The sequence below is a fragment of the Tympanuchus pallidicinctus genome, unplaced genomic scaffold (genome assembly GCF_026119805.1).
Source record: "Tympanuchus pallidicinctus isolate F22 unplaced genomic scaffold, pur_lepc_1.0 scaffold16, whole genome shotgun sequence".
Taxonomy (NCBI): Eukaryota; Metazoa; Chordata; class Aves; order Galliformes; family Phasianidae; genus Tympanuchus; species Tympanuchus pallidicinctus.
The window spans coordinates 24,194,285-24,218,771 of NW_026294679.1; the positions used below are offsets into that span (position 1 = coordinate 24,194,285).

General features: G+C 44.0%; 2 protein-coding genes across 3 annotated transcripts in view; both read right to left on the reverse strand.

The window, feature by feature from the left end:
- Positions 1–330: 330 nt before the first annotated feature.
- On the reverse strand, positions 331–15,160 carry LOC128077693 (core histone macro-H2A.2). Of its 2 annotated transcripts, none has more exons than XM_052677193.1 (9): positions 15,003–15,160; positions 12,155–12,387; positions 7,069–7,175; positions 6,298–6,495; positions 4,769–4,879; positions 3,962–4,061; positions 3,518–3,607; positions 1,760–1,934; positions 331–1,060 (listed from the first exon to the last, which is right to left on the reverse strand). In XM_052677193.1, the coding sequence occupies exons 2-9, from the start codon at positions 12,324–12,326 to the stop codon at positions 895–897; spliced, it is 1,119 nt and encodes a 372-aa protein (XP_052533153.1). In that variant the 5' UTR covers positions 12,327–12,387; positions 15,003–15,160; the 3' UTR covers positions 331–894. The 2 variants fall into 2 exon arrangements, with proteins under 2 accessions (XP_052533153.1, XP_052533154.1); XM_052677194.1 differs by lacking the exon at positions 15,003–15,160 and adding an exon at positions 14,333–14,467.
- A 3,250-nt stretch (positions 15,161–18,410) lies between these two features.
- COL13A1 (collagen type XIII alpha 1 chain) overlaps positions 18,411–24,487 on the reverse strand; it is an 83,985-nt gene continuing 77,908 nt past the window's right edge. The window contains exon 44 of the mRNA XM_052677158.1: positions 18,411–24,318. Coding sequence (XP_052533118.1) covers positions 24,316–24,318 — 3 coding nt within the window. The 3' untranslated portion in view covers positions 18,411–24,315. The remainder of the gene's footprint in view (positions 24,319–24,487) is intronic.

Below are 24,487 nucleotides of genomic sequence, written 5' to 3' on the forward strand. Positions count from 1 at the left end.
GCTTGTTTATTATGTGGGTTTTTCCTGGCTTTCTCTACTCTAGCTTCTAAAGTCTCTGCGTATTACTTGGGTACAGTGCCTGTGAAAAGCCTGCCTACAGCCCTGAAAAGGCTCCAGTAACGATGGAACTCAACAGAATATAATGCAGCTTTGTGTCAGCCTCTCCACAGCAGCTTTAATTATGTCATGGCACTACACTTCTGCCAGAAGCTGGTTACTCGTGTCATAAGTGTGCTACATAAGTATTCAGTTTCAGATGTTTCCTTTTCCCACCCCCTTCCTCCCCCCCTTAAGGTGATTTTCAGAGCAAAATGAGGTTCATAACAATAATCACACTTCACAAATCTTTTTCTTTTTTTCTTATAAAACGAACAAAAAAAAAAAATCACCATGAAATATTCTCAGTAATTACAGAGATTATTGTGAGTAAAAAGCAAAACAGAAGCTCCTCATGCATCACTTCTAATATCTCTTTCCCCTCCACTGTGGGCTGGAGGAAAAGTTTAACATCCACCCTCAAGGGAGGAGAAAAGGGAGCAGAATATTTTTAAGAGCTTTCTCTAAAGTGTGTGCATGAAAACTTCATCACTACAAATCTAAAATGAAGTTACTCTTTATAAACTTCTAAACTAAAGTAACAAGGGACACTAAAACTCCTGAAAAGAGATGGTAACTCAATTGCTGAAGGTGGCACAAAGGGCTAGAAGATGCTGACAGCGCAAAGAAATCAGACTAAACCCCTCTCATCTCTAGTCACAGCTCTTCATCAAGTCACAACACATCACACTACTACCACTCCCCCTCCTCACCACATTGAAAAAATAAAACCCACCTCTAATGCTTTTAATGCTACTCAAGTTTGTTGAAAAATAAAGTTTCATTTGGCTGCTGTTGCTACTTAGTGTCTAGCTTGGCCATTTCTTGCACATAGATGCCAATACTTTCACTGTCAAAGAGCAGAAAGTAAATGTTCTTCAGGGAGGAAGAGCTGGTGCCATCAAAATGGGTGGAAATAGCTCTGAGAGTCACCTGGGCCGCTGTCTGTTTTGGGAAGCAGTTTCTATGTGATAGGGGAAGAAAACAAAACAAGAGAGCATCAGTCACCTGCACAAGCTTTATACACATGTAATGCTGAAAGCCATAAAGCACAGCTGTACTCACTGCAGCCTGCTGTTAACAGTGTTAGCTGCAGTTTTAAATAAACCCCAGAGATAACTAAGAAAAAAAATCGTTAATTAAATTAATCCTAGATACACAGACACTATTAGGAAAGAGCAACAACCGTGCCAGTAAGGCTTATTTATGATTTCTTACTATTTTTCCTAGTTATCACAGTTCTACAGTTGGTTTGAAAGTTGCCTTTTTAATGTTGAACTTTTAAGAAAGAGTGGTTTTCTTCTGAAAGAAAAGATGTGTGTGACTAGCCTTTTTATATATACTCTTGGGATGACTTAAGTAAAGATATCCCATTCACCTAGCTCCTGTTGCATCACTGTTATTCAACTTCACTATGATGCCAGTGTAATCTTGTCAATATCAGTAGAGTTTTAGTGGGATTCATCACAGTAAAAGGAAGGGACATAAAACTGGAGATGGTACAGGCCCAGAGTAGAAGAATGGAAGCCACTCACAACAGAAAACACAGCTCTCCTGAGAGTTAGCTAATTCCCTCCATCAAGGCTATCACAGCAGCAGCTCCGATAGCTCATTACACAATCGTTACACAATGCAGAATCCTCTTACACAGGAAAAGCCATACCTGCCACTGGGAAAAGGGGGGAAAGCCACAGACTTCAACTTCTTGTCTTCTGCAGCTGTTAAGCAGTTCTTGATGGTCTCTTCAAGCTGCTCTTCACACTTGTCCGACCCCCACTGCGGGATGTGACAGTGGATGACAAACTTTGCTGCTAGCCCACTGGACTGAGTAAGCGCAGCTACCACAAATGAAAACAGAACAGTTACTTTTGAGTAGAAAACTCAATCACTTCTCAATTGAGTCACTTCAATCCAATCAATCATCTCAGTCTTTCTTCATGACATTACCTCTTCAAAAGAAATCCGTGAGGAATTAAAGCAAGCCACAATGACTCACTCGCAATCCTAATCTGTACTGTCATTACTTGTGTGATCAATTACTATTGCTTTGAGGACAGAGGAACCCGGGGTTCATTTGATTAACAGTTTTTCAGTGATGATGAAAGGCTCTCTCATTCAGCATGGCCTCTGGATATCTTCTTTAATGTGCAAGCTGTTGAAACCTCACCCTGAACTCAGCATCGTTAATTCCCCAACAGACATTTCTGCAGTGCTGTCACAGCCTCATCTGAATGCTCTGCGCAAATCCTGCATCATCATTACAGTTCCAGAGCATGATGGAGCAATATCTGGACCTCCTTCACAGCTAGGCAATTTCAAACAACCATCTGAAAAATCAAAGATGTTTACTGAAAGTATCCACCAGTTATGTCCAATTTGAAAATAGCACTTCTAAAAATATGGGTCTTGGGAATCTCACATTGAACACCCAGAAATTAGGTGTACAATTAATATTCAAAAAGTGAAGAATGTGGATCTAGACCCCCATCCACCATCATGGAGGAATTCTACCTAATGCTTCACCGTGCTCCTTACATTTCAAGCAGAAGAAAACTTTAAACATAAAGAGAAAACTGATTAAAAACAACACAGGTATCCTGTGAACAGCACTTGAATTCAAGGCCTGTTGGGCTGGAGCTCAAGTGTTTGCAGTAGATCTCCAGTGATAAAAACCCATTTATTATTACTTGCCTCAAAACCAGTAGAAGTGGTAACTTCAAACACACCAACACAACAGTGTCTGTCTGACAGAGTACAATTTTCCATCCATTAAGCTAAGATTATCTTCTTTCCTGGAACTAGCTAAAAGGAATCTATTTTCTAGCTCTTTTGTAATTTGTATTTCAGCAATGTAGCTGTAATGCCTGGGAGAAGAGCACCAACTGCTCTTCAAAACACACACCAGTTTTTGTGATTATATCACTTCTACCTTTATTTGTGTGCAAAGTAAGGTAGTTGCTCTGGTTATATTGTTCAGTATAAAGCAGGGTATTTTATAAATTACTGTTCTTCATACAGCTCATAGGTTAGGCTGAGAGCTGTTTCTAATTCTCACTAAGAAATGTGGTGCAAACAGGAGAGAAAAGATGGCACAGAAGTGAAAGCAGAAGTTTCCCTTAAGTTTAAGGCTCCCACAGACAGGAATTGCCTGCTGGAACTTAAGGTGGTGCTTCAAAGCACAAAGACAAGATGTACACAGCACAAAGGTATCCTACTCCTCTTCCTTTCCGCCTCAACTCCCTGTCCTCAAACAGAATGTCCATACCAGCAACAACTTAAAGGAAGAAACAGAAACACATCACATAAGCAAAGGCACATACGTAATCAAGAACAGATTAGAATGTCAAGAGAAAAGAAAATATGGGATGAGTCTTTTCCAGCTGGGCATTTTTTTATTTATTTTTTCATTTTTATTTTTTACCTTCAGCAACTTCCAAAGGCCCTTGAGATTTGCGAAGCTCCTTCACTGTTTCTAAAAACTCTTTCCCTCCTGCCTTTTCCAAAGCCTTGCCTGCAAGGACACACAACAAATAGGCCTTGTTTTCACATTACCAGCAAAATAAAAATCAAACCAACAAAAATAAAACCAAACCAATAACTCTATGTGATTTAAAAGAAAAAAACACTGTGCACATACTGCCATGTTTTCCTCTTTGAGCAGCAGTTGATGTTTATGACAAAGTTCACTTATTATTGGTTTTGAAAAACCTGCAAGGATGTTTCTGTTGGCTTGAGTAGCAGTCCCACTCTTCACAACATACAAACCCCAGTACTTTCCTGAAATCATTTCTCAAATGATCATATAAAACAACGATCCAAAAAGCCAACCTTAGAACTGCTTTGCCTGCATGCAGCACAGCCTCACCTATTTCCTCCTTGAGGTCTATTTCGGCAGTCGTGGGGTGAACAATGCCTTCTACTTTCATGGAGCCAATATGGCTGATGTCACTCTGTGTCAGAGAAAGCTGCAAGATAAGGATAAGAGTAGAAAGAAACAAATGAGTAATATGTGTGAAATATTTTTCACACCGAAAAAAAAGGGCCTGGATTCACAATTTGCACAGTTTTACTGCGTTCAGTATGTCTGATTCTGATTTTCAGTCTTTAGTATGTACACTGCTCAGATTGTTTCATGTTGTACCCATAGCTTGGATGCCTGCCTAAGAGGAAAATACTGCTATTGGATTCATGTTCTACCATCACAGTTTAAAAAAGAAATGCTGACTTTGGTAACTCTTTTGTTTAAAAACTCTCCTTCTTAGCGAGTACAGAAGGGGAGGAGGGTTAAAAAAAAAAAAAAGAAAAATAGTCTGTTTGTTCTTATAAATAATGAACAGCTTAGAAGGTTGAACCCATTTTGGCACTATGCTAGACACAACTCAGCCAAGTCCAAACCGAACAGAATTCTGCTATAAGTCGAGTCATGAAATTAATCAGTATGGCTCTCTAGAGAAGAGAGGCTGACCAGCACTATTCTCATGAATCTTTTATCTGCAGACAAGTTTTTGAGACCGTCTGCCCACCTGTGGCTCAAGTGAGTTCTGGTCTTACATTTGGGATCACTTAGGAAGAAGGTGAAGAGTTTTTACTGCTGCTAGATCTAAAGCAATACTCTGTTTATGCTAGGCTCCACTGCTATAATCTCAGTCTGTTACATTATAATTTGTATTACCTTTTGTCCTGGCACGAGGCTCTTGGAAGACAAGATGGTGAAACCATCCCCAGGTCCATCTTCAGATGTTGAATTTGAAGCTCCTTCCTTTTCACTGTCCTTCTGTTTATTCTAATTGAGGGGAGGAGGGGGAAGGAAGTGAAGAAACAAGAAATCTCGAAGGAAAAAAAATCAGTGCCTACCATTATCAGCAGTGGACAGATTTAATCAGATACAACAAATTTCATCATATATTACTCATAGCTTTTTATTCCCCAAACATGATGTAACAACAGAAGCCTTCACTGTTTACAAAATGTTAAATCTAAATGTTAAAACATCAGTGGTACTTCTGAGGCACTACATACGTTTGTAAAGATATTAAGAGTTCAGGGCACGCCCCTCCATCTGTGATTTTTCTGATAATTAAGGTTGTATTTATGGATGGGTGTGCACTACTGCTTGTTTTCACTAACAAAACAGAGCTCATGCTAAATCAAGCAGCAACCAAGTCAAATGCTCCATCCTAAAGGAAAAAAAAAAATCAAGTAAAAGAAATAATAAACTCAGCTAATGAATCAGATCTCCACTTTTATGTGCTGGAGTGAGCCATCACACCTCCACCTAAAGCAGCTGAAGTGACAAAATGGTACAGAATCATATAGAATCATTATGGTAGGAAAGGACCTAACATCACATAGTCCAACCCCAGCCCATCACCAGCATGCCCACTAACCCATGTCCCTCAGTGCTACATGTTTTTCTGCCACACAATCTTCCAGCCACTCTGCCCCAAGCATGTAGCATCGCTTGAGGTTGTTGTGGCACTGGGAAGCTTCACCCCACTGGCCCCACACCAGCAGTCCAGCCTGTCCACGTCCCTCTGTAGGGATTAGTCACGTTTAACATGCAAGCTTTGGAACGACAAACTAAGAGCACCTCTCTGTTTACTGCTTTAATAAATGAAACCATTTGGGATAGTGATAGATTTGGCACAGTGGGAAACTGAGAGGGAAGGTGCAGTGGTAGAGTTCTGTTTCATTTCTTCTTCTCGTAATTCTTTCAAAAACCATTTAATACAGCTCTCTGAAGAAGATATGAAACAGAATGCTTGTCATCATGTGATACATAAGTCATTTTTGACAAGACACTGAAATATACTTAACAGCCCTGTAAGAAGGCTGAAGGTGTAACATCTCTCAAATAAAAAGAGATGTAAAATACAGTTTCTTGTATTTTAGAAGCCACACAATTTGTATGAAGATTCTACATAGTTATCAAAGTACTTTGGAGGGTGATGTGGAAATCTGGAAACTTTCCTCTTAAGTTTTAAAGGTTTCTGTTACGGAAATTCATCACAGAAATGCTGCGATAATCATCCTCCCCTTTATTTCTGGTATGCCTACTATCAACTCCTACCTCCCATTTCCAGTTGGGACCAACAAATAACTAATGCAGAGGCACAAACTTATTCCTCCTAATAATCACAGCTGGTCTGGATCCGATTCTTCTGGCACACATCCTGAACCCCACATCTGCCCCAAGCTTACCTTTTTAGGTGTCCGGGCCTTGTTAGACTTTGCCTTCTTCCCACTCTTTTTGCTCACCATGGATTTCCTTCCCTTCTTCTCAGGAGCAGGGGAAAGGATTGTCTCAGATTTACCTTTGGCACCCCGTTTCTTGGCTAGAAGCTCTGGCTGAATTCTGGGCAGGACCCCTCCACTTGCTATAGTCACACCTTTTAGTAACTGCAAGGAAAAGCGGTACAAAGGAGTGTGTTATGGATTTTCTTTGCCTGCACTCAAGCAATCTTCGCTGACTGCACTACATACGTGTAGAGCCCACACTTCCTAAAGCAATGTGCTTTGTGTATCAGAAGAAAACCCCACTAAGAGAGAAAACCCAGCACGTCCCAGTGAAATTAGCCAGCATGCTCCACAGAACTGCTGCTCTATGCTCAGTCTCACAGCCTTTCTGCATATCTTGGTGACCCACAAGCAGTGGATGAGGGTAAGAAGAGACACACATCTGCAGGCACGCAGCAGTATTCCACAGTCAATCCTCAGAGTCAAAGCACTGCAAATAACAGTCTGTGTGCCAATGGGACCCAGGCATACAGAAGGGGATGCAGTCCTGGATGCAGCTATACCACAGAGTGAGCCGGGCCCTCTCTGAGATGGTCCTCATATTGCAGTAGCAAAAAGCTCACTTCTACAGCTTTTGGAAGCATGTTGCCTACGTAGCATATTTTTGATAAGTACTGGAGATGATCAAGTTCACGCTACAGCAGCCAACCCTCACACTGCAATACAAAGGAGTACCTGATTCAGCTCTTCATCATTTGCTACAGCCAGGAGGATGTGTCTGGGGGCAATTCTTCCTTTCTTGTTGTCTCTCGCTGCATTTCCTGCCAGTTCTAGAATTTCAGCTGCAAGAAACAGTGAGATAAAAGGGAGTAATAAAAATGCAACTTGCGTGCACCCTGTATACAATTCTCACATTCCTTCTCAATATCCATTTACCTTTTCAGGGGTATTTCCCCATTTCAACGATCTTTGACACAGAAACGCAGACAACAAATGACAGCCAATATATTTGCAAACTTACATAAAATCATTTGTCCTCCCTAATTTCCTGAAGGATAGTTAGCAGAAAATACACTACGTTTGCTTCACACAACTACCTTTATGAGTCTCACACCAGAATCTTCTTTCAAGTAATAAAAACAAAAAAAAAACACGCTTCAAAAATGTACATAAGCAGTCCAAAATTTAGCAATAGACCTGTAACAACAAAACAGCAAAGCATGCAATGAAACCCCAAACTTTGTTCAGACAGTTCTGACAAAACAGCAAGAATTCTCAGGACCAAATAAGACAAAGACTGAGGTGCATTTGAAGAAATACTTTGAAAGCCAGCAAACTAGCCAGGCAACGCTGCAATTTTGCATTAAAGGGCATTGAAGATCTGTGAGAAGCTTTATTTCAAAACAAGATATGAAAGGTTTGACTTAGACGCAAGCAAAGAGACAACATAAGAGCTTCAATGTAAGAACTGCTGGTAGAAAGTTTTCTGTGTCTCCCGGGACAGTGCTCCTGTCTTGGTTTTGTCAACAATATGGGTAAAAAAGCTACAGCTCATGAGTGTTCTGCTGGAGGTATCTGACTCCCACTTAATCAATTACACAAAGAACTGTAACTATTTGAAGAATTTCCATGAAAAATCTAGTGGGAATCCACCTAACGCCTCTCAGGCTAAAATCCAGAGGATTTCAACAAGAGGTTCAGCTCTGGGTTCACAGGAAAGAGACCAGCTTTCAGTTTCTCTCAGTGAGAATAAGAGAAGTGCAACCTTGTCATCCAGCTTTCACTCCTACAGAGTGTAACATTACTAACTGTTGGAGATGTAAAAGCCATTCTTTAAAATTACATGCCATGGGGCTGCAGGGCTGGAGCTTTCGGATCCCTGACCTCTGCCAGTGGAGCTAATGCAGTAGCAGACAGCAGGAACAGATTGCCATCCAGTGTGCAGACCAGCATAGAGCAAGAAAAGAGACCCATACTTCTCCAGTAGATTTTGCAGATTTATGCTGACAGCAGATGAAAATTGCAGCGGGAAGGAAAAAAAAACAAAACAAGAAGACATACTTACCTGTGTGGTAACTGAAGTTCTTTCAGATGTGCCAACAACAAGCACATCCTGCTAACCGTGTGCTCACCCCACTCCCCCAGGTTCTGGGTCCTTTGGCCAGCAGCATCCTGATGGTGCATTCAAATGTCCTCTGCCTAATGTTGAGAGCAAAAAACGCAGAACACTCAAATGCCAGGCACTTTTCATCTACCATAGGACACCAGGAAGAAAGGGATCCAAGGCAGAGATGATGTAGGGCAGACTGCAGAGTATGCATATAAATAACTTATCAAAGGATGCCAATTATTTGCATAGGTAAATAACTGTCTTAGCTCCTAATGATTTTCTATGTGTACATGTTTCTAACGCTGGAGGCTTCAGAACAGAGGTAGGGACTCATATGCTTAAGAATACAAAATGGCACTTGCAAAAACAACAAACCAAAATCATTAAATCTGGAGGCTGAAGCTATCACATCTGCTGGTAAGAACAGACCCCTAAAGAAACTGTTTCATGTTTCAAGCAGAAACATCACTGACAGCTGAGGTCATCTTAACTCTACAGAGACAGCAGTCTGAGAATGTAACTCCCACAGTAAGGCCCCACACTACAGCAAGCTCTCTTGAAATCGGGATCTGGATGTTCTCAGACTTATTTTATTTTACATCTGAGCAGCATTAAGAATTGAAGTGAAATCTGAAATAACCTTGCTTCCCTTAAGATTCAAAATCCACAGAAGGTGCCTCCACACTGGACACGTAACTTCAAATTTCGACTGGCCCCTGCCTCCACACAACACACACACCCGTGATTAAAGCTCAGATGTAGGTGATCACAATGCGAATCATTATCTGCATTTAAAATCAAGGAGCTTCTTGGACTCTTGACTAATAGACAGTACAGAATACTGAGCATTACTGTGTTTGGATCTTGGACTTGCATAAGTGAACTCCAACAGATGGTGGGGTCTTTTTAATAGATGTTTTCACCCTGTTTGATTAGTGCTCAGGACTAGGAAAGAACCTGTTTTACAACCAACAAAAGCAGCATCCAATCTACAACCTGAATGGGATTCCATCTTCTTTTCCTGTGACATACAGGAAAAGAGATTTCTTTAGCTGATGAATCAACAGATTTGGAACACGTGGGAACAAAAAGCATCGCAGTCAAATCAAAGCTGCATGTTCAGTTGAGCCCAGCCTGCTTTTCTGAAGCACTCATTTGAACTGATAAGGAAGATAAATGCCAGCTACTGATCACAGAAGTGAAAGGATTTCAGACACTTCCCCTTCAAGATAGTTCTGACAGTTCCAGCAACCTTACCATGTACAAATCTGCCCAGTAACACCTCTGGCCTGAAAAGATGCATCAGATGGAGTTCTTTGTCCATTGGCAAGTGGAGAAGTATCTGCTCCATTTGTCTCTTGACAGCACATGAGCACAACAACCTGACCGAGGAGTGTGCCAACTGATGTCCTCTGAAGGAGGAAGCATCGCTGGTGTTGCCAGTTCCTCTCACCAGCACACCACTCATATTTCTTCTGCTTCTTAAGCAAGAGCTGTCCGAATTCTCTGCCTACATTTTGTTTTAAGGTACATTATGGGACACATTCAAATGATGCTTGACTCAGATGATGATGACTAAAGTCAGCCACACCCATGCTGGCACACACGTGTCGCAAAGTTCATAAATCCAATGAGATTGAGGTCAATTCTTCACACATTTTTGATTCTGAAGGCAGTGGAGCCCAACAGAGCTGGGCACAACATAACACAAGCTTCTGGATAGGAATTAAGCTGCAATTTTGCAGTATAACTTCTCAAGCCTGAGATATGAAACAGGATAGAGAGATTTAAAAAAACAACCAGAACTTTAGATCCCTGATAAGATCTTCCTCACATTAGCTAATCAGTTGAGGTAAAAAGAAATTCTTCTCAAGATATGTTGTACTGATTGCTGGCATTTTTACAATGGAGCTGATAAGCCAAGCCTCAAGTTCAGCATTAGTAACAGCTATGGGCTGCAGCCACAACCCTTCTTACAAACGAAAAGGGGGATCTAGTGGTACACAGAACACGTCCCAAAGCCAAAAGGCAGACCACACTGATGGTGCATTCAAATGTCCTCTGCCTAACGTCGAGAGCAAAAAACGCAGAACACTCAAATGCCAGGCACTTTTCATTTACCATAGGACACCAGGAAGAAAGGGATCCAAGGCAGAGATGATGTAGGGCAGACTGCAGAGTATGCATATAAATAACTTATCAAAGGATGCAATTATTTGCATAGGTAAATAATTGCCTTAGCTCCTTCCTCATCCACCCTGCCCATTTTCCAACCATGATTGCTTTCCCTGCCTATTCTCCTTCCCAGAGCAACCTACACCTGACACTTCTATCTCAGCTTCCTTCCTGGACTGTCTTTATTTCTGCCTCCATCTACTCTTCTCAGACTTGGCTTTCCTTGCTAAGCTTTTCACCTCCCTTCCCTAAGCAGCACTTCCCTTCTCCCAGTCCCTCTTTTCCCAACTTGCTCTCCAGTGCTGCATCTCGCTGTTTGGACACCCTCTGCCAATTACTACCCCAGTCCTCAGTTCAATTCTTCCCCACTAAACAGATGCACCCTCAGCTGTTTCTAATGTCAGCATTCTTATCTTATAAGGATCAGCTCTATGAAAAGTTCTTTAACATAGCAAAATAAAACAATTCAGCCTGCTTCTAAGAAGCCTATGTATCTAGCAATTTTCTGAGTAGACACCATGTCACAGACACTCAAGGAAGCTCTGCAAGCTGTGGATTTCCCTGGAAGAACACAACTGCACCAGCTCCACTGAGAGAGATTCCTGCAGTTGGAAGGTTTGATTTCTAATGCATGAAACAGGATTGTGCAACTACAAGCACGCGAATGTTTGTAATGAAGAGAAGGGTTTCCTCCAAAATCATTTAGAATTGATCTTACTCTATGAAGGAAGACAAGTGAAAAATACAAACACGTTAGCTCCTACACAGTATTACACAAAATGCAGAGGGAGATATGCTCAGCATCTTGGATTTCAATTCCGCTTTTCAATAGTGTTTTGTTTTAAAACCTACTCCATATTTAACTCCTAAAGGAGCTGGAGATTCTCTAATGCACCTCAGTCTTGATCTGTAACTCGTAAGCAACTTGAACTAGAATCCTCTCTCCACTGGGAGAGAGGTAACAATCTGGTAAGGAGCTCTTCTCCACACTTAACTAAGGAGGTTCACAGGGCAATCCAAACTAGTGCAATACCTCAAACTATAGGGTATCACAGCATGACACCTGCACCTCCTGTTAGGGGATTTCATAAAGCAAGCCAAAAAGACGTTTTTCTTTTTTTAATACTAATGAACCACCTCCTTATTTCATAACACTTTGACACCGTTCTGCAAGACAAAAACACAACAGTTTGCTCACTTTAAATGCACCATACATGTACAAAGCAAGCTTGCTTTTTGTCCTCTCCTGTTGGTGAAGCAACAAGGCCTTATGTAGTTTTCTCTTACAAACTGCCCCATGCAACTCCTCACTCACACAGCAATAAGCAGCAACCCCTCCAACCACTGACCGAGCATCGTGCCTCTGAAGGAGAAAAATTCCATCCTCAGCCTCTTCCAAAAGCAAATTCGTCGCCGTGAGCATTTTAAGCAAACGTCAACACATCCCGCACTTCTCAGAGGTGCTGAGCACGCTCACATCTCATCCCACAGACACTGCGCACGCCCAGCACCTCCAGTATCAGGCTCTCTGTTTACCTGCTAGATACTCTATGACAGCTGCCATGTAAACTGGTGCTCCAACACCTATCCGGTACTTGTACGTTCCTTTCTTTAAGTAGCGCATCATCCTCCCCACGGGGAAAATAACACCTGCCCTGCTGGAGCGTGACAGCTTGGACATTTTCTTCTTCCCACTGCGGCCTGACATCTTGCAGCTTTGTGCTTTTCAGTTTGCTAGCGATTCTTATTCCCTTGCTCCAAGCTGACAGCTGCAAGAGAGAAGAAATAGGATTGGTGTTCAGCACGTGAGGAACATCTTTAAATATCATCATCTTTTTCTTCCAGAAGAAGAAATCCAAACTCAGGCTCAGCTGAGCTTTCTGAAGGCCATTTTCCCCACATCAAGAGCCACTCCAGGCTCAAAGGAGAAACAAAAATAAATCATGTTTTCTCCTTGCTTTTCCATACAAACAAAATGACAAGCCTGGAGCCAGCCCAATCACCTTAGCATGCCAGTGGTCTTAAAGAGCAGCGGCAGTTCTCACTCTTGGTCAAATAACATGGAAGCTGTCTACAAGTTTCCAAACTTGTTTTTACTTCCATTTTGGTCACTGCTCAAAGCCTAATTATAGTCTTTGTTACAATGTAACAGATCAAAATCTGCTCCTCTGAAGTCGATGAGGAGCTTAGGACAAACTGGTTCTTCTACACAGGTCACTTGTCCCAAACGTTCAATGAAGCCAGCTCATCCCAGACAGCCAAATTGAAGGGTGGGTGCTCACAACAATCTGATCTGAATGCTGATTCTGCTCATGATGTCAAGGCAATTCAACTATAGGAAGGTCTGCAGTGGTCCATAAAACCCTGGTGTGTCCCCTCTATCAGCCACATAGTATATCGCATGCACTAAGAAAAATTACATGGGTGCCACAATACAAGTTGGAAAAGATTAAATCAGCAAAACTACCTGACACGGACACATCAAAACTTATGCTGCTCAGTGTCCCATTTGGAGTTCCCAGAGCACTGCCAGCCTGGGATCGCCGGGGTGGTAAATGAGCTCATAAACTTCCACTTACAGGTGGGGATTAAAAGGCAGAAGCCACTTCAAGCAGCTTTAAGTGACAGCATTCCCCAAGCAATGCATTAATCGCATTTACGCGGGAGTGAGAAGTTGTGCAAGATGGACAAATCAGCAGTCGGCATTCTGTACCAGAGGAATATGTTACTGAGGAGCATGCATCTAAATTGCATTAACGTCTCATATATTTGCTGTAGTAACCCAAATCCCATTTGCTTGTAAATCAATGGGGAGAAAAGGAATGAAATACAAAAAGCAAACATCACAAGGTTTGCATCCCCAGACAATACTTGGGTTGTGTTTTGGTTTTCTATCAGATCAAACATGTTTGTATAACAACTAAGCACACTGCTCCAGGGCACTCTGTTACAATACATACACTTTTGTGTGCAATTAAACATGTTTGGCTCATTCTTCTGTCTTTAAATTAATTTCTTGGCCTCTGCAAGTCTCACTCATCTTTTCCCCTACCCTGAAGGCAGCTTTCGGTTTCCCCAGGCGCTTTTCCAAACATGCTGCAGATATCAGAGCAGGAACATGTGCACAATTTTTCCATCAGCCTAAGTGCAACAGCGGCCCTGGCAGGCTCATCTCTCCCACAGGCAGGGGTCTGGTTTACCTGGGAGGATGCTCACCAGCTGACCCTGACACAGCTACACTGTGCGCCCATCTGAACTGCATCAAGGCTGCCAATATCTACAAGCTGAGTGACGCTGCCCCAGTTGTTCTCGTTAGGTGATACAATTAAATGCCGAGAGCTCATCAGCTGAAAAGCACTCGAGTCCACCCACACCAGCCCCCTCACTGCCAAATGATGCACTGTCTCTGGGTTTGCCCTTATTAACTAAAGTCTCCAATAAAGCCATCACCGTGGCATTTACTCAAAGTCCATCCTTGCCGTGTTGGAAGAGCAGAGTCTACACGTGGCTAACACCACATCACCAAGCTTGGGCAATTTAAAGCAATCAGTATTCCCACCCCTAATTGGGCACGCCTCACACCTACTCCACTGCAACACCAACATCCTCGTGTTGCTATGGGGGATTTAACAGCCACCAGAACTCCCACAGCTGCGCAACACAAAGGAAATAAGGCAGACTTCTGCAAGCCGAGCCCTCCTCTGGGAATCGTACCCTCCCCAGAGCCCAGAGCAGCCAGCAGCAGCTTCCTCGTGCTTGTCGCAAAGAGCTCTGCCTTATTCCCGCTTCACTCGCAGACTGACATCTGCTCCTCCAAGCCCAAAGCAGGCGTTTCCCGCACACGCCACCAGCAGCACCCAGCCGCGACGCTCCCTCGAGACCCCGCGCCGCCCCTTACACGACGCCCACCGGGCCGGCCCTGAGGCGGCGCCGACCATTAGCACGCGCGCTGCGTGCCCGCCCCGCCCTCCGATTGGCCGGAGCGCCAGCCACACCTGCGCGCGGGCCGGGCCGTGCGCTCCCATTGGCCGGCAGCGCGCACGCGCCCTACGGCGAAGCGGCGGGGAGGCGCTGCCGCCGCTTTCCCGCGCTCACGCCCCCCTCCTTCCCCCGCCGCCGCCCCCCCTCAGTTCTCTCCCGCCGCCGCGTCGCTTCCCCGCCGAGGGGCGGCGGCGGCGGCCGGAACGGGAAGCGCCGAGCCCCGTCGCGCCGCGGCTTTCCCGGAGAGGCCTTTCGCCCTCTAGCGCCCCAGCGGCCGCCCCGCGGCCGTCGCTCCCTTCGGCGCCGCCGCCGCCATTCCGCTCCCGGCGCGGAGAAAGAAACGGCGGAGGAGGGGGTTCCGGGCGGGGAGAAGTGCCGCCCGCGGCCCCGCGCCGCCCCTCACCTGCCGCTCCCGCCGCCTCCTCTCGGCGTGCCGCGCTCGGTCTCTCGCCGCCCCCCGGCCCCCGCTCGCTCCGCCTCAGCCGCCGCTCCCCGCCCGTGCCGTACGTTGGGATGGCGATGGCGGCGGCTCTCGAGGGGGGTGGCAGGGGTTTCCTCCCGCGCCGCATACCGCCTCTAGGAGGAGTCAGTCCCCGGCCCCGCTGCGGCCCCCCTCTCGCCGCCGCCCTCCCCGGGCCCCAGGGCCGCCGCCGCCTCCTCCCCCGCGTCCCCCGCCGGGCTGCGGGCAGCGGGCCCGGCCGGAGCCCCGGCCGCCTCCCGAACAAAGGGACTCGGCGCTCTTTGTGTCGCGGGAGCGCTTCGGGTGCGAGTGACCGCCGCCGGGCTGCCGGCCGAATGAAAGCGCAGGATCTGCTTATATTTCCCCCCGCCGCTGTGCGGACGGGAGACCTCTGCGCTGCACCCCGAGCGCTTGCGTAGCGAGTCTGACGGCTGTCGGCGGTGCCGAAGCGATCGGGCGCCTTAACGCGCCTCCGCGGCTGATCTCGGGGAGAGCCTTACGTATAACGGGCTGTTGGTGTCATTCGTGCGCTAACGCCGCGCGCTGCCTTCTCCTGGGTGATGCTGGGGGGCTGCGGGGAAGGCACGGCGCCGAGCAGGTGGCTCCAGCGCGGCCATGCAGGCACCCGTGCATCCAGCAATCTCTTTGTTGCTGGAAAAACCACCGAGGGTTGCCGGCTGGCTGGAGCTGGAGCTTGGCTCTGTCGGAGGAAATGCTTGTGCCCCCACACAACTGCACTCGGTAAGGAATTTGAGCTATAACGTGTTCCTCTGGGTTACGTACGCTGTGGACCACGGTGTCTCCCAAAGGAAAGGGTGTGACTGGTGTCAGCCGGGTGCCCCTCGCTGTGATCCTACTGAGATCCTCTGCCTACAGCGGCTGGGCTTTAGAATGGAAATAAAGCAAGTTGCTCAACAAGAACCGAACACTTGTGCTTTGATGCTTTGGAATCACTTTTTTCCCCCACTATGGGCCCAGAATATTTGTGGTGCGTGAAGAAAAGTGGTTTCTCATTACAGCCCTACCTCAACGGGCTTTTCTTTCTTCTCCTTGGGTGCTTGGCTGTGCAGGGCTCCTGGGATGGAAGCACTAGTGATGGGAAACCTCTGTGCCGGAACTGGATGAAGCTGACTGCAGCTTTACTGGTGGATGTATGGGGCACCATCCTATTGCTGTTGTGAGATAGCAGAGGTTCATGTCTTTTTGTAAAAAAGGATCCAAGTACGTTTAGTTCCCAGCTGTGGTCAGAGCTGAGCTGAGCCGTGACACACAAAAGAAGCAGGCAGTGGGGTTGCCTATGTTACACGGTGAGGACGTGATGGAGGTGGTTCTCTCCACCATTCCTGCTGTGCACAGAGGATGACTGATCACCCGATGTTCTTGGTCGGGGTAGCTCCGTGTTCTGGTCTGTTAAAACTAGTCACTGGGGGAAAATTGTAAACAACTGGCATTCCTCAGGCAGAAAATGGACAGCGTTGGATTGAGAGCTTGTGGAGATTGCCCTTGCTAGGTTATGCAAAAACCATCTGCCGGTTGACTTCTGAGCGCAAACACAGGCTGTTACTTTGTCAAAATAAACAACCTATCTATTGACAGAGCAGTTATAGACTGCTGACTGCCTCACTCACCAGTGAGCAGAAGTGCAGCCTGTTTATGGCACTCTCGCTTTTGGACAGAAGTTGTTATATCTCAAACATAGCAATGAATATTTCATAACGTCAGAACTGAAAGCTATGGCCTCACTCTTGCTTAAGCTGGCGGGCATCCAGGGGAGCCTTGGCAGTGCACTGATGTTAAGTTCTCTGGAAGCTCTGACTTAGATACGTATATAATCCAGGAGTTTTATCAAATCAGTACAAGTGTTGTCATGTCGTCAGGATAGCCTAATATGATCAACATTGATGTGTGTATATATTATGGCAGTAGATAACGCATGTGATAACTGAGCAAGTAATCCATATTTCTGTCATGACTTTGCTTTTTCCATTTGCAGCCATCCCTCCTCCACCCTCTGCAGCGTGCATGGCTTTGTGATGCTAGTAGGTTGTGCACAGCAAGCGCTTCAATACAGTAGAGAAGCTAAATCCTCATGTTTTGGAGAACTCTCTTGTTGTAGACTATTATTAAAATAGGAGTGTATCATTGGACTGACAACAGTATCTTTTGGAAATACTGAAAAAAAAAAAAAAAAAAAAAAGAGGGAGGAAAAAAAAAAGAGGAAATATTACATTCAGTTAAGGAATAATCTGTGGGGTTTTATTCTCCAGAGCTCAGAAACAATAGCCACAGACAGGCGAGGTGCAGGGAGAGGTGGCATGGTGATGGCACATATGGAATGTCTCCTCTGAATAATTAAACACGTTAGGGCCTTGAGCAGAGACTGAAAGGACACAGCCGATTCTTTCTGCTCGCCCCTCCATACCTCTAAAGGAACATAATTCAGATATTGAGCTTCTGTTTAGCCAAGAGGAGTGTGCTGTGGGGTAGCAGTCTAATTTTCAGATGTCTCAAGTTAGACGAGATGAACGTACCGCTTGGGTACATGCGATCACCACAATAGCTGTCATGGCATTCAAAGCCAAAGGAGCCTTCCCCTTGTCACCATGCCTTGCCAAAAGCAAGCCAACAGGCCAAGTTCTGCCATCTCCAAAGGCTCTGTCTTTTGGGTTTTTGTTTGTTCTCCCTAATCATTCTTAAAATAAAATAAAATAAAATAAAATAAAATAAAATCAGATTTTACTTATACCAGGTCCCTTAACAAACAGCTCTTGGGTTTTGAGAGTGGCACACACCTTGTTATTGATTGCCTCAGTATTTAGTGGAACAGGACGTCACACCAAAACAATAATCATGGTGATCTAAGTAAAGCAGAGCCATTCAGAGTCAGCCTCTGCTTCCTCTGGTCTTGGCTCCGTTTCCATGTTTGCTAAATCCCTCTCCTTGTCACAACTCAAGCAGCTTTGTGTTTTGTGGCCGAGTTATTTCAGGTTTTAGGATAAGGCTGGTCAGGCAGCAGGAGGATTCTGGATCTCTGGCCTCCAGTAATACAGCTCCACTGATGTTGCTGCTTTTCCCTTAGCACAGGCACCAAGTCGGACTCTGGGACCCTGTCCTGTAGTCAGCTATTTCCATGCGGCTGGTGCAGTGGTACGAGTATATTTAGTACTTCTGTCCATCTACCAAATGGGTTGAGATGTGCTACCCACCTAGTTCCCAGTCAGCAGGGTGACCAACTAGCAGCAGATGGCGTGGTTTCCTTACAGTGTTGATCTGAAAATCATCCCCAAGTGAGAAAAGAGGTCAGAGAATTCATGGTTTATCAGCTGGCGTTAAAAGAAAAGACAAACTATGCATAAGTAAACAGGTATTTTTATAAAAGGGAAAAGAAAGTATGTACATCATACGTAACAAATGCAGATTGTCCTGGAATACGTATGCTTTAAAGACAAAAAAATAGTCAAAGCTCTTGAATTACTGAGGAAAAAGTAGAAAAGAAAAAGCAAATACTTGTTCTGGCTGAAGAAGCTCCAGCTACAGATGAAAAGATGATGGGAAAGAACAGCTCTTTGTTCTCTCCCTCAGATCAATTATTTAGTGTGGAATTTACTTAAAGGCCTAAAAATTCCAAGCTGCATCAAAAGGAGTTGAAATAACACCTTAGAGTCAGCAGTGCAACAACAATAATGACCACTAATACAAAATCACGTTACAGCACTTCAGCAATGAAAGCCAAATAGCATTCTATATTTAATACTAATACAAGTTCAGTATAAGCAGTGTAAAAAGCAAATACAGACTCAGATGTCTCAAACAGTGTTCAAGAGACGCACAGAAGCAATGCCCTGTCAGTGTTTACTCATAACTCATCACTACGGCTGTATCAAATACTGCGCGTTCTATGCCACCAAAGAAAAACTAAAAATCTCTCTCGTACCATTCAAGGAAACCACTTATGTAACAACAAACTGCTTCAGAAATCATCCTCCTGCAGGGATTAATGAACTCACATCTGACCAGCATCAAACGATGTGGTGCCCAGGTTGCACGAAGGTGAGAGTTGGCTGCAGTGCCAATGATGTGAGCGTTCCAGATGCGAGCACCAAGGGATGGCATGCTTTCTCCACAAGACTCTCCAGAAGGGTGAAGCTGCTCTCTCCATGGCTCTGCCACTTGCATGCAACATCAGAGCAAAAGCAAATCTTTGCGGGAGAGCAGAAGGGAAGATTTACTGAAGAAATATTTTTGAAAAAGTATTGTGAGAAAACAATGGAATTATCACAAAATGGAATTTCATGCTCCCAGCAAAACCCTGCTGGGAACAATGGATTGGCAAACACAGCCAAGAGAAAGCAAGAATACAAGATCCTCTCACATCTATCACTAACACATTTAACTTACTAACCTTGAGTCTAGCAGGATTTTCTTAAGCAAATGACAAAAATAAAACAAAACAAAACAAAAAAAACCCTCCAATATCCTGACTAAATTCTTTCTGTTTGAGAAAAAGCATTTATTTGATAACTTCAGCAAGCAAACAATCAAAGGAAAACTATAAAGCTAAACTGATCTTGCTATGTAGCATTTTAAGCAGTAGAAGCTTTACAGTCACTCCTGAAACGACTAACATGTACAGTCTTAATTCTTGTTCAGTTTTGACAACAAAGGGCTACAAGAAGGCAGGAGGGATAAATAAATAAAAGTGATTGGAAGAATGATCAAAATGTGATCGATTGAGCATTTCTAAAAAATGCAGAAGAGAAAATACCCATTTTGCTTGGGCCATGAAAAACGAAGCAATACGGGGCAAAGGGAGAAACAAAATGCGTAGAAGAAATGGTTGCCCTCATCCAGCAGAGCATCATGCCGTTGAGTATGCTCAGTGTGAAGCAAAGCCCAAGGACGAGCTCAAGAGGAAGTAAACTGCTGGGTTTAGAGGGGCAAACAATAGCAATAATATAGTAAGTAACTACCAAGAGCGTGCCGTTCTCAAGAAGCATCTTTAATGGCTGGTTGGCTGGTTCAGAGCTTCTTAGCTAAGTCGGTGAGATTTTAGGCTGTAGAATGCTACTGAAGAGAACACAGTGACTCTTGCCAGACTCATTTTGTTATGACAGACCACTTAAGAACAGGAGAGACCAATCAGCTGGCCTGTCACATAGCCCTTTTAAATTCTCCAGGTGTAGAGTTCTAGAGAAACCATTTCGTCTGGGAGAGCTCACTGGCACCTGGTCCCTAGGCACGGCCTGTGGGGATACATTCATCCCTGCTGAAAATTGGTTTGCCTATGGAAAGCACCATCTTACTGTTGCACTTAGGGAGAAAAAATAAACAACACAACAGGAATGTCCTCAGGACACTTTGGGTCAGGAACTCCTACAAACTTATTCCAGAAGCCCATTAAAAATATATTTAAAGGGAAACTCTAGAAAAGAGCCAACACATCGCTCCAAAAATATCATTAATAAAAAGAAATGTAGAAGTAATGTTATCAAACTATATACATAATTGTTTTTGCTAAAAAAAAAAAAAAAAAAAGGAAAAATGCACACCTACCGCCTGCAGTTCTGGTCAGGTTCTCCCCTTTTCCCTCCCCCCCCAAAACAAAAAACAACATAAAAATAAGAACTACAAATAAAACAGAGAAACCCTTTCATCAGCCTGGCTCCTAACTGAAACAACGCACTGCCTTTCTACTGTACTTATGGAGTAAAGATAAAAATTGCAATTAGGGTTCTATTGTTCAGGTGAGACTAGAAGTAGGACTTGTTAATTCTTGAGTTACATTAGAAGTATACTTTCTGTGCAATGGTGAGAAGAGGTGTCCATGGGATTCCAGAAAGGCAGGACTATTCCAGATGAATTGACCAAGGCTATTTGAATGAAGGTTACTACTTCTCAACTTTAAAATACATCAGTATGAACTCACAATCAGCTCTTTCTTTCTGAAGAAACAAGAGTGGCTTGTGATTTAGTTCTGCCTAATGGCTTAGATAACATTATTAGCTGTAATAATGGCCCTGATTCACCAGAGTACTTAAATATGCAAATAGTAGGCCAACGGGAATCACACGCACAAAGTTAAATATATGTTTTAATGCTTGGATAAATTGGATTCCCAAGGTACTCAATGGAGTAGAAATGTTATGAGTCATGTCTGCAGTATACATCTGCAGTAATTAATTTCAGTTTTTTAACATATTGCAAGAGCTTTGGTGGAAAAATACTATGGAGTACGTGCAAATGGAATTTAACCTTCAGCAATGGGAACTGAATGAGGGAAGCTGGGTTGGTATGAAGTATCCATCCCCAGCTGGATGTCCTGACTTACAGTGCATCCGTGGCACCCCGCAGCACTTTGCCAAATCATCATTTCCTTAACCTGAATCTATTAGAACATGTCACTGTGGGACTCAACCCTTGTGATCATTAATTTCCATCTGTAAGTAGACCTGTGGGGAGGTACCCACCAGAAGGGCCTCAGTAGGACAGCAGAACAGTGCATTTCTTGAGGGCTCCAGAGAGAACACCTCCAGGAAGCAAAGCACAGGAAGCAAAAGAACAGTTCAATGAAACTCTGTTGTCTATAGTCCTCGTTTTCTTTCTCTGACAAAGTACTTCATGCCTTCAAAATCCAGCACGGCTTTCCCTTTTCAGCAAAAGGCTTAGCTCCTTTCTCCTTTACCAGGAGAAGGTGGTGTGTGAGGAAAAGGTTTCCTCACGCCCTCTCAGAGCAGCAGTCCGAACTGAACACATGGGGCTTGTCTGACTTTTTGGAAGACAACTGTTCAAGAGGATTTCTTTCCTGGATCAAAGGATCCCCCCATTGAAATACTGTCTGTCTTGCACTCATTTATACAGCGATTGCTGGGACATGAGCCTGATTCTTCATCTGAAGAGTCTGACCACAACAACAGACTGAAGTGAAAAGGACCAAAGGAAAAAATATGAATAATATAAATGGTGTCATTTTCCAGCTCTGCCACTGGCCTCAGAGAGAAGACAGGAAGCAAAGCAAAGAGTGTTGTCACGCTGACTCCCGCACTGCCATTATCCAGGCACAGCTTCCTGGTGCGCAGTTGAAGAACTCTTCCTAAGCTCCAAGGAGGGAACTTGCAAAGCATCTCAGCACATCTTCAGGAAGGTCCCTCTTGTTTCTTTTTTTTCTTTTTTTTTGGCTGTCATTTCTCAAGCTTCTCCACCCCCAGACTCATCTCACTTTTTGGCTATCAGCCAAGGAGTTTGACCCTTGAAGCAGCAGACAAAGGATTTCACATGAGAACAGCCAGTCAGAGCTAACAGCAACAAACAGTGACAGCCTAGCTACATATTTTAGCAGGCAGGGATCTAGAAATGGAACCATTGCATTTGGCACAGCACAAACCCAACTTCAGTTCTTTGGGGTTGTTCTAGAAATGTGAGGCACTTATATTTGGGTCGACACAATTGCACTCTGATTTGCAACCCCTGATTTATCCATAGTGGATGATGAGTTTTCTATTCCCACAGCCCTCGTGTTCATGCAGTCTGAAACACCTATCTGCTTCAGTTCAAAATACACAACAAAGGCAGGCTGTGGTCAGCAGCAACCACCGCACACGTTACTGTTTTCCTACCCTTGTGATAGGCAGGCAGTTACGTTAAGACAACACCACCATCATTTTTATGATGGAGCAAATCCAAACAAAAGCAGTCCTCCCATGCAGTTACAACCAAACAACAGTTACAAAAGAAAAATATGACAGACAGCAAAGGGAACAGAAGTTACCAGCAGATTCTTCTGTGGATCTGTATGTTTTGGGGATGAACTATAGCCAGCGTTTTTAGGAAGGAGTAAAGCACTCAAACTACCTACCTTACGGGTCCAATGTTATAAGACCAGATAAGACATTCAATGCAGCTGCTGCTATCACCTTCTCAAACCAATCCTGCCAGCTGATTGGGGTTTTATTGCTTTGCGTTCAACAGGTGCCTAATTAAAACACTAGAGCCCTATGGCATCCATGCTTAAATAAGTACTGCTCTTTTTACACTAATGGTACTGAGAAAACAAGAATCTCTCGGTATTCCGCAGTTTGCTTTCTTTCTTTTCCAGCACCCCAAGCATCTCACTGCACGTGGAAGACTTTCATCCAAAGGACAATGTTGGCATAGAAAGACACATTTGTAAAAATAATGAACATTACAGGGAGTTTCTGACTCCCAGGGCAATCCGAGAGTGGAGCTGTGGGGCAGGGAGCAAAAGACTCAGGGCAATAGAAACTCTGCTGCTTCTTAGAGGAAACTCAGTTCAGGTTTCCATGCTTCTGCTAAGTTTCTGAGCACGTCGTGATGTTCATTTAGTCTGATTATTTTCTTAATGGATAATTTAGGCTTTAGACATTAACAAAGGTAGGACAAGGAGGATTGTTAAGATGTACACATGCAAATTATGACGACGCACTCCAAACTTCTGTGCAACTTTGGTTAGCATTAAAAGAGCTACGTGGATTGGTTTATCTAATAAATATTCATTAGGATATCATCAAGGTATTCTACCATATGTTTGATTTTAAATGAAGGTAGTTGCAGGCCCATGATTCAGGAAGATTCTTAAATTCCTGGACTTATCATCATGGGAGTTAATCCAGGTAAGTAATGGCTAAGGCCAGAGGCAAGAGTCAGCCAGTATGGCCTTTGAGGTGTTCTGTTTCTTGCACAGGCACTGGGCTGCCCTAAGGAACTGTGGTGGGTTGCACTTGGCTGTCTGAATCTGCTCATGAAACATCATCTTGTTCCACAACGATGAGTCAGGGAATCTCTAAGTTCCCATTATACTGTGTGTTTTCCCAGGAATACCTTAATTGAATCAACAAAAACCTGTAAATGTTTTTCTTTAATAAAAATACATCGTATTTTGAAATAATCTTGAATGATTCCAGCTTGAAAAAAAAGAAAATTGCTTTAGAAGGTATACAGGGCAGTTTTTTTGGGCACTTTTAATGCAATAATTTATTAAGTTCCTATATCCATCATGTGCATACACGTATCATGTAAATGTTACAGCTGTACTCCATGACAAAACAAGCATAATGAAGACATACACAGAGAACTGACAAACAGGGACGAAGGGAGATCTAGTATTTCCTGTACAAAAAATATGCAGCTTCTTGATAATTTGTAAAAATGCATAACTTGGAGCATTTCAGAGAAGAATGCTGTATAAAAATAAATATTCTATGTACAATAACACACACAGGCCAGTCCAGGGTTAGAACAATCACTGCAAAAGAAAAGATAAACAAACGTTAGTGCCAATTCCTCAGCCATGGGGAATGCAATTCTCTCCTTTTTCGACCCACAAAACTGAACGCCGGTGTAAAACAAAGGAGAGTTTTGCTTCCTGCTTCTCAGAGGTATGGTCCTGGAAAACCCATGCACGCCTCCACACC